The sequence below is a fragment of the Strongylocentrotus purpuratus genome, unplaced genomic scaffold (genome assembly GCF_000002235.5).
Source record: "Strongylocentrotus purpuratus isolate Spur 01 unplaced genomic scaffold, Spur_5.0 spur5_contig_861, whole genome shotgun sequence".
Lineage (NCBI taxonomy): Eukaryota > Metazoa > Echinodermata > Echinoidea > Camarodonta > Strongylocentrotidae > Strongylocentrotus > Strongylocentrotus purpuratus.
This window is the reverse complement of record NW_022145570.1, coordinates 3,269,002-3,279,441: the sequence shown is the minus strand read 5'-3', so window position 1 is coordinate 3,279,441 and position 10,440 is coordinate 3,269,002. Positions and strand designations below refer to the sequence as shown.

The 10,440-nt window shown below is 36.2% G+C and overlaps 1 protein-coding gene across 1 annotated transcript; it reads left to right on the top strand.

The window, feature by feature from the left end:
* The first annotated feature begins 3,724 nt into the window (after positions 1 to 3,724).
* LOC115929872 lies at positions 3,725 to 8,352 on the top strand. The gene is made up of 5 exons (XM_030999971.1): positions 3,725 to 3,734; positions 5,238 to 5,347; positions 5,718 to 5,868; positions 6,539 to 6,654; positions 6,996 to 8,352. Exons 1-5 carry the CDS (start codon positions 3,725 to 3,727, stop codon positions 7,296 to 7,298), a joined length of 690 nt encoding a protein of 229 aa, XP_030855831.1. The 3' UTR covers positions 7,299 to 8,352.
* Positions 8,353 to 10,440: the final 2,088 nt, after the last annotated feature.

Genomic DNA, 10,440 nt, shown 5'->3' with positions numbered 1-10,440 from the left:
CAGATGCTTAAAACATGAAGTTTCGTTGAGATGATCGATGGCTACTTTTAATTACAGAGTGGTTTAAGCTACGGAAGGGCACTAATCCCCGCACTAATTCGCTTCAGCATTAGCATATGACGCAAACTGACCTTACTCCTTTCAAAGGTAGTAAAATAATACACACAAAAATACTTCTTCCGCAGAACAATTAAACTTGGAGATGATTATGTACAGTTTTACCATTTACCGTATTCTGAACGAAATAAATAAAGAAAATGGTATATTTAATTGGTAATTCATGTTAATGGCAATAACCGTGATCGCTAAGACTTTCGAGAAATCCACTCAGACAAGAGCAATACCGTATTGTATATCCCATGGATATCATGACCAGATTACGATTTACGACATTTTAATGTTGAACATTTCAATAGATGATGGAAAGGGCTATCGAAATTGACATGGGTTGACTGTTCGATACTCTTTGCAATGGTAATATCATGCTTATGATTTAGGAAGACTTGTTTGAATTTATTTTCATCATTGTTTATTAATGAATTCAATACACTGTACAAGAAGGTGATAATTTGTTTTTGTTTGCGTGTGCAGTGATGGGATGCACGCCTCCAACGAAGCTCATATTGTACGTTTTCTAAAATGATGCTGTCATTCCTAAAAATATTTTTGCTTTACTTGTATATCATGTACATTGTATATATTGAACTAATTTCCGATCTTAATATTAGATCAGAATTTCAGAGCATCTTGTACATTTGTATCTTACATACCAAATGCTGCCAGTGCCATTATGTTTTATCATATTGGAGTACGCCAACAACAGATTGTTACTATATAAAGAAAAATACTGATCTCGGTCTACATTCTGTTTGTTTTGATGACTATAGAAAGAGGGAAAACATGCGCAGTTTGTTTCTATCTATACATCATACTGCGCATAGTTCATGAGTTTTTATCTTCCATTCGAAGCACAAAATGACAGCTACTGTAATTCAATCAATAAATGTAAATGCATGAATATCCCCAAGGGCGTTTCCATGGATATAGCTCTCTCCTAAAAATCACGAGTAGTCATTCCCTTTTCAATCGCCATACGAAAACCGCAATCATATTGGTCTCTCGTAAGCTATGTTTATTTTAGCGATAGCTTTGATATATCATTTCCTATAAAAATGGCCTCAATATCATGTTGGATGGGATGAGTTATGAGATAAATATATTGGATGAATCATTCACAAAGCCCCCATAAACGAAGCCATCTGTGATAGTATTATATTGAGCAAGGTTTAGTCAAAAAGTAAAATCAGAATCTCCTAATAAGTAAAAGCATACATGGAACTAATTAAATACTGAAATGAAATTATAATCGATAATTTTCTCAAACTATTAGGCCAAATAAAATTATTTCGGTTTCTCCTGCTCCGTCCATTTTTCAGCCAGCCCCAGTATTGTTATTTGATATTTTTGTTCGGAAATGAAACGAATAAGAAACTGAGAAAATCTAGATATTAAGGTCGACACAAAACATCAATGTAACACAATTCCACCTGTTTTTGTTTATCTCTGAAGTGCATGTAAAAATGAAATAATTGAATAAGTTACGTTTTTATTTCAACTGATGTATCAATAGCATTTTCATGTACAAGAAAACTATACCAAATAATAAATTGAATAACGGGAAACTCCCTCCTCAACAAAAATAATCAGGATTTACTTGAAAGATAATTCTTTATTGATGCTAGTCCACACTTTCTATAATTAAGTAAGCCATACCTATGCAATCAATATATAAAATTAATTCACATCAGTCATGACGTAAGCATTAAAGTCAAGTAGTGGCTTAATTCGTATTCGTTCTGAAACTAAGGGGACTTTGTCATAAGAACAAGAGTTTTATGATTTTTTCTTCTCCAGGATATAATAATTGTGAATGTATCACAACCCCTATATTGATATCAGTGGCCGTATATAATTTGATTACAGGTAAGGAAAAAAAAAAACCTTTTCGGAAGTCCATCAGGTAGGACCAGAAGCCATAAGTCACTGTGACAAAATGGATGGTATTCCTGAACGTTTTAAGCATCCCTTTGAAAAACAATTACGTTCAAATTCAATTCTGAGAATCAAAACTAAATTTCAATCCCTTTTAAAACTAAATAACTACTTCAACAACCTCTTCTAGTAAGGAAATAAATCATGATTAAATAATACCACAAGTAAAATACAATGTGGTTGTGGTCATTTCAGCGGTTTGTGCTTTATATTCGATCGTGAATTCTTTTCATGCATTGAAAAGTTTGTATTATATAGATTATGTGTATAATTATGTATATGCATGTGTTATACGTTGTATATTCCCAAATGCATGCATGTACATGAAACTGTGTGTATATTTCATCTTATTCAATTTATATTTTGATTCTAAAGATTCGTGTCAAAAAATGAGCAATAAAGAACTTTATCCCAAATAATAAGAGTATGCAGTATGCATATTGTGTTTTGTTCGACAATTCCTGGTACAATATCAACACTATATCGAATAAGTAAATATATAATCATTTGTATAAAATGTTTCGAGCCAGCCCGAAAATTCGGCATTTCTTTTTTTGTGCAAAATAATGTGGAAGACGATACAAAAATAGAAAATATATAATTGTGACAACTGAGATAATTATAGTTATCATAAAATTAATTATAATAATGTTGAATGGCTTTTCTTTTGAGGGACACAATGGTATATTGCATTCGCTTTGAGAATTTTTCACTCGTGCCGACTCTTGAAATATGCTCATCAGCTCGTGCGATATGCAACCTTGTATCCCACTCACGGCCATTCAATATTGTGTAATTATTTACTCGCCTTTTAACGATTACAACATTAACTTACCGAGTTATATTGACATCAACGTCATTAATTTTCTGAATTTCCTATTAGTTCTTCAGTTTGGTTGACTATAATTATGATTTATCACATTATTGACACTCGGCAAACTCTACACACCACCAAACACACCAGGAGCACGATCCAACTTCAGGAGAAAGAGAGAGAGATAGGAAGAGCCAAATAATAAAGAGAAAGAGAGAGGGAGAGATACGAAGAACGAAAAAATAAAGAGAAAGAGAGAGATAGAGGGGATAGAGAGATAGAAAGAGAACTATATCCCCTCCGACTTCGTCGGCGAGGGGATAATGAGGGGGAGGGGGGCAGAGAGGGCCAGAGAGGGATATGGGAGGAGAAACGAGAACAAACTGCATACAGTCGCCCCCTTGCCTCCCACTCCGACTCATCCTTGAATAACAAGCAAACACGAGTTGTTTCAGAGAGCAAGCAAAAACATGGTTGTGCACACGCTTGAGCGCTCGACCCATTCAATGCTACCCTACATCTAACTTTAATAACAACAATTAATACATTTTAAATTGAGTAAGATGTGTATAATATTTTAATCAAAATTCATTACAAAAATATTCACAAGATATTTCTTTCATTACATAATTTCCCCTATAATACAATACCACAAATTTTATGAAGAAACGTACAATAAATCGTCATTCTGTATACAAAACAAATCATATTCTATAAATTCCAATATATGGACCATTATTTGTATTAAAACAAGCAATACAAAAAATACATATACAATACAATACGATGAATACAGTAATTCCATGTTGATTTTTTAAATGTGAAAACGTAAAAATTGGGAATATAAAGTGACATATCATGGACCCAGGTAATGAGGGGGAGCAGGGCCCCGTTGCATAAAACTTTTTCTTACCATAATTGAAACTATAGTAGCTACCATAATTGGCTGGCGAATTAATGGTAAGCTACTATAATTGGCATTTTCCATTGCATAAAAAGAGTAGTAAGCTACTATAATAGCAACGTCATTGAATCGATCGAAACAAGCAGGCGCATGCGCAGATCGGCGAGCGGGATGTTTATTTTTTGTCGACCGTCTGCTACTGTTCTGAGAAACCGAAGTTCAGTGTGGTGCAATGGCGTCCCCAACTAACGTAAGTTTACGCCTTTATAATTTATCGATCCACTTTTGTAAACTGCAGTACTTCAGAAATGAAAATGAATTGTTGTTAGTCATGTTGACTTCGTAAATAGTGCGAATCTCTTCAAATTTCATCGAATATAATATTAATGACGGTTTTTGTTACGGTGTCGGTGATGAATTGTGTGGTGTGTTGATGCAGCTGTGCCGAACGGGATGGCCCCGCGAATCTCCCCCGGAGCTCTGGGGGCGATTCAACGGTATCTGTGTGTGTGTGCGTATCGTACATTGCTTGTTGTATACGTCCGCGAAGCTGGTCTGCTATTAATTAATTTAAACATCGAAATACATCATCCATGGTATTTCAAACGACTAATAATGCTCCTTACGATGCAGAGTCACAGTTCGATATATTTCCCTTGATTATTTTTCTGTTTCTAGACCTAAGTTCAGCAGTTGATTTCAAGTTGCAATTTTATTATTTTATTAATGAACCACTCACTCAGTCTCAGCTCACTGACTTAGTCCTATCCATGCAGGTACTTGGTACTTGGTAGGATTCCTCCAAAAGACGCCGTAAAGGTGTTTAAACTGGAGGTGTGTCGTCGTGTGCGGCCACCAACTTAAGCCTAAGGTGCTGGTTTAAGTGGTTTAAAGTTGGTTTTCAACTTGATGAGTCATTGACATTGAATGACAGACTAAGAAGAATGATAACCGAATTCAAGCTGACTCTGTCTGTGTTGTTAAATTGAATTAGTGATGTGGGCAAGTTGAGTTAGACCCAAAACTAAAAGCTGAATATTATGCTGCTTTACTTACTTTAGTTTAGTTCAAGACTCGAGTGCTTTCCATAGCTTTTAACAACAGCTACAAATGAGCTAGGCCTGCTAGTGTGTGTGTTGTGTCAGTTGTGACAGACATTGGGCACTATAGATCTTGGTCTACCCTTCTAGATTATATTGTTGCGTATATAATGTAATTGCACCTCTGTCAAAATAGAGGTTCAGGGGTTTGCGTGAACCCCCCCCCCCCCCAACAATATTTTTTTTTGTTTTAATATTTAATAAATTTTGCTCACGAGGAGGGGGGGGGGGTGTTAATTTTTAAAAAAATATGATGCTCTATACCCCCCCCCCCCCATGTTGAGCAACAAATTTATAAAAAAAATGATTTCTTAACAATGAACGAATGAATAACACTTGAAGGTTAATGTAACTTTGGTCTTTGCAGAAACAAAGAGGAGAGGAAACTACAGCGATTGCCAAATCGAGCATCTATGCAGGTTTGTCCAGGGAAAATGTGCCATCCTATTCGGCAAGGCAGGAAACTGCAGCGAACGGGTAAGACTTATGAATTTATATGATAAAATTTTACGTGCTAATAATGGTACTTACGTTCCCTCCTAAATCAATGACTTTATTTTGAGGTGAGACCCTCCCCTTCAGATTTGGGGCGTGAAGAGACCAATCACTGCAAAATATAGAAGGGGCATTTTGAAACTGAAACAAATATAACTGATGCTTTTAATTGTATTTAATATTTGTAATGTTTGTAGTATTACGGGATGATTCTTTTTCACATTTAGTAGGGTCTAAACGTATTTTTGCAAGGATTAGAACTTTAATGACATAAAATGTGCATCTGCATGAGTGCTATTGCATTCTTGTTCCTGAAACTATAATATTACCTCCAATCTTTATTTTTATTTAGGTGCAGGAGAGGAAGAAAAGGGCGTGGGAGGAGGCAGCCATCACCATGGCGGCCATAGGTTGCCCCAACCGGTCGGGCAAGGACTTGAGGTTGTTGTGGAACGACCTCAGGTCAAAGGCCAAAAAATATAGAGACAGCCGCAATAAGACGAGTGAGTCTTTTTGCTTTAAAAAAAAAATTACGATGTGAAATAAAATCTGTGCCACTTTACAATTATTTTGTTGTTATCTGTCTTTGAGTTTTGCATAGAAATTTATTACACAGCTCAAACAGAATTTTTTTAAAGGCCAAGTAAATATGTGCTTTTTATTAAGCAATCTTTTCATTGCTCAGGGTAAGGTGTCTATCTTGACAACAATGCAACTCTGCAAATCTTTCATGTCAAATACATATCACACTAAAATTGCCATCATCACTGTGATGCCTACTGTAGTCTAATTAAAGGTCAGTGTAATTGTTTTGGTTTAAATTAAATACATATGTAAGAATGTATTGACAGTCATTGAATGATTCTCAATATTTTTCTTATTTAAAGCTTATCTGCCATAGTTTACAGGAGGGATTATATCGCCCTGCAAGGTCACTGGACAGGTGGTTATCTCATCAATTCAGCTCTCAGTTAACATAAGAAAAAGAGGATCATGGGGGACCAATGATCACCGATTAGGCATTGTTTGTTATATAGAGGGCGCAAGTAGCTACAAGTAGTGCAGTGGGCCTTTAATTCTTAAAAAAAAAAAAAAACATTTTATATATCTTTGAGAAGTTCTATAATGTGTTATCTATTTCTTCTTTTCTTGTTTTGTCTTCTCAATCTCCAGGGGGAGGAGCGTTCGACTTCAATCCAAGGCATGAGATGGTGCTGAGTGCCATGACAAGACAAGTCAAGGAGGGGATCTTGCCTCAGTCCAGCGAGACTGGAGCTTCAACACTGCCGGTAAACATTGATTATTACAGGAGAGTCATAAAAACCCTCACATAAATGTAGAGGGTGTATCGGAATTTACAATTTATCAATGTAATTTTATTTTTTCTTCGAAAAGGTAATTTGATCAAATATTTCCTGTATTTGTTATATTGTTTATTTCACAATTTTACTCCATGTATAATTGTCATACATATTTTTTGTTAATTAATATAAAAAGAGCAACTGCTCTGAATTTCTTGAAAATAAGCAAAACACCTAACCATGCAATTTCCATTTCAAATTTTTGACCAAAAAAAAAGGAATAGTATTTACAATTTAGTTTTGGCTTTGTTTTCATTTCTTCTTCACAGTTGTCTCAAAATGCAGGGGCCGTGGAGCTTCTGCAGAGCATGGGGGAGGAGGCAGGAGCGGTGGAGGAGGAGGTGGAGGGGGATGAGGTAGAGATGGTTGAGGAGAGGGAGCCCAGAAGGGGGAAGATGAAGACAAAATTTGGTGGAAAAAAAACAGTGAAAAAGTCTAACGGGGTGTCGTACGAAGAGTACCAAGAGCGTCTCCTGCAAGTTGAGCAAGAGAAGCTTGAAGTGATGAAAAAAAATCATGAGTTGTTGAAAAATAATCATGATTTGATGAAAAGTATGCTGACAGTGATGTAACCCTGATATATATCCGTAAGCCATTTAATTGATCTAGATTAGTCATCTAAATATTTTTTGGTATAAGGTTGAGAAAATTATGATCCTTCCAAGAGTTAATGGGGGAAATTGCGGTGCCATCACAGCCGATACGCCAGTCGGCTATCGCTCTGCGGGTGCTGGGCTAGCTGCAGACGGTAGACGGACGCCATAGCAACGACAGGGCTATTTTTTTTTGTAAATCGAGACTTGAAAGAACTTATTTAAAAAGTTCATTTATGGATAAAAGATCTCGAATTAAGGCATATATCTACCGAAATGGGGTTTTGCCTCATGAACACTGTACTGGGTATATATTTTAAGGAATGAATATTGGTAAAAATGTGTGACTTTCTTGCCAATTCAACCATGAAAAGTGAAATGATCACATTCACATAATTAATTCAGGATTTAAAGTCTAAGATTGGATCATATTCATGCCATAAAAACATTAACAAAATGAATAAATACCTCGTCCCGGAGCTCGCCGAGGGCTAGAGCGACTCTCCGTACCGTTCTTGATGTAGTGGAGATGTGGATGCCATGGATGCAGCTAGTACAGTCCATCACAGAGCCGGTGGCGAAAAAACGAAGAGCGACGAAAACTTGCAAGCTTGGTGGTAATGCGTGGTTTCTCTGGGTTCTATGTTGGATCCTTCTGGATAGTCTGTTAATGAGGTGGAGGCATCCCTGCCTGCTAAACCTATACAACTTGAACATTTGTTCGTCGTCGTATAGGTCTAAGGGATGCCTCCGGTCCCGAAATACCCTCTCTCTTCTTAGAGCAGCGGCGTGCTGTATAGCATGTAGTATGGCTGCCATCTTGGAATGAAAGCTTACCGTAATTGATTGATGGTAGTTAACGCTACCTTCATAGCTGTAGTAAAGTTACCGCTGTTTCTGAAGTGCTTACCGCTAAAAAACTACGTTAACTCTTTATGCAATGGAAAGTTAACGCTAACTTTAAATTTAACGCTGTTTCTGGACTTACCGCTAAATTAGGGGCTTAACGCTACGTTAAAAGTTTTATGCAACGGGGCCCTGCTGGTGTCGGTGGGGGGGGGGGGGGGTCGAGGGAGGAGGAAGAACTGAAATATTACATGGGGGTCGAGGGAGGAGGGGGAACAGAAATATTACATGGCAAGACATACCTACATGTTGCAGGGAGGGTAAGAAAGTCGTACTATCTTTTTTGATGTTATCTTTCCCCTGTCCTTTCTTCATATCTGTTTCTCTTTCGTTTTTTAAAATTTAGATCGTGTGCACATAGTACTGTAAATAACTCATGAACTACAAGTGTGCACAGTATCATTACCAAATAAACAACATGATAAAAATGCAAGGTGTTGTAAAAAATGTATTACAAATACCCCAACCTCCTTGCCCGATTTGGCAAGCAAGATAATGAACAGTTTATAGACTAACTGCCTCTGATATTTAAAAGCCTTTTCTTATTGTGGAATAAGGCAGGAATCTACTTTAAAATGTCAAAAAAGCACAATGTATTGATAAGTTTCAACCAAATTAGTGGCTTGTTTTACTGTCTCCGACTGAGAACTATGGAGGGCGCTATTTAGCTCTGCTGTACTTTGCCATTGATTAGGATGGCCCTGCTGCTGTACCGGACTTTTTTTTATTTCATTTTTTTAATTTATTAATTTATTTTTTAAATTTTTATTTGGTACTTAAAAACAACATAAAAACCAACTGGCTATTGCTGCTGTACCCGACTTTACTGTAGGCAAGCTTGATTGTACATTCGGTGACTGCTGTATGGAAGATCAGTTGGGCTAAGCTTGGGCAGAGCTGCAGCAATCCAAATACATGTGAAAATTAAATAATTCACTATGAAGTAAACACATTAATTTTGAAAACAAATAGTGCTAACTTCTAAGGAACTCATTTCAAACATGAATCATAGAAGCAAAACTTTGCAGGAATTTGACCATAGAAAGATAAAAGATTTCTTAGATTTATAATGGAAACAATACAGAGAGTGGGCTTAACTATGTTTAATGGATCCAATGGAACTAGTGCGACCTTGAGTAAGATTATGAGCGATCCAGAACAAACTCTGAACAATTTTAATAAAAAGGTAATCCCAAAACATAGAAACATCCGCATCATCATCATGTATATATATATATATATATATATTTCTGGCTTCACTTGTAATATGAAAGACCATGGTACTGATTAATATCAAAGAAATGAAAATCTGATTATCATTCCTTTGCCCTTTTTCATGAGAACAAGGCACTTTCATTTTGGATGAGTTGTAAAACAGTTGTAAAAAAAGGTATTTATTGGAGGTTAATGGAAAGGGGAAAGTTGGGCTTAGACAATGAGACATGACTGACTGGTCAAGACTTTAGAGAGAGAGAGAGAGAGAGAGAGAGAAGAGAGAGAGAAAAAAGAGACAGAGAGAGATAGAGAGTGAGAGAGAGATGGAGGGAAACAGAAAGAGAGGAGTAAATGAGCGTCAGAGCCTGGCGGATACCGGTGCTATATAAATATCCATATTATTAAATAGAGGAAAAACATAAATGCATGAAATTCAACAGGGATGTCTACACTCAATCACTGATGACAGGTATTTAGGAAAACAACCTGTACCTTTATAGGTCTAAGAGGTGGGGGTGTAGGCCTCCACAGAATTTGGGTAAGTTTTTTAATTACCAGTATTCATGTAGCTTTCACCTAATTTTGAAAGAGGGGGCTTTTGGAATTTTTATGTCTCCTGTAGATCATTTTTTGTAGATCAATTTTCAATAAAACAAAGGGTACAAATACATAAGAACAGAAAAGTCGATATTCAGGATAATATAGAGTTGCTTTGTCCATGAACTGGTCAAAGTTTAACAGAGCAGAAACTGAAAAAAAGATTTAGTGACAAAACTAGACAATGCAAAAAGAATTCATGAACCTTTGTATATCACAGAGATAAGGATCCACCCTTTTTCTAGTCCATTAATTTTGAACTTCATTGTGTACTACAAGTTCCCTATATTTTATGGAGCAGATATATTTTTGCTGGAGGTTATGTAGCAATATATCATGCAAGTCAAAAAAATATATCATATATACCGGTACATATATATATATATATTTGTATATATCACGA

Excerpts from the sequence above, each read along its gene's own strand:
- LOC115929872 (XM_030999971.1), top strand. Across the intron at positions 5,348-5,717 it reads CAGGAAACTGCAGCGAACGG|GTGCAGGAGAGGAAGAAAAG; the intron begins GTAAGACTTATG and ends ATTTTTATTTAG. Across the intron at positions 6,655-6,995 it reads CTGGAGCTTCAACACTGCCG|TTGTCTCAAAATGCAGGGGC; the intron begins GTAAACATTGAT and ends TCTTCTTCACAG.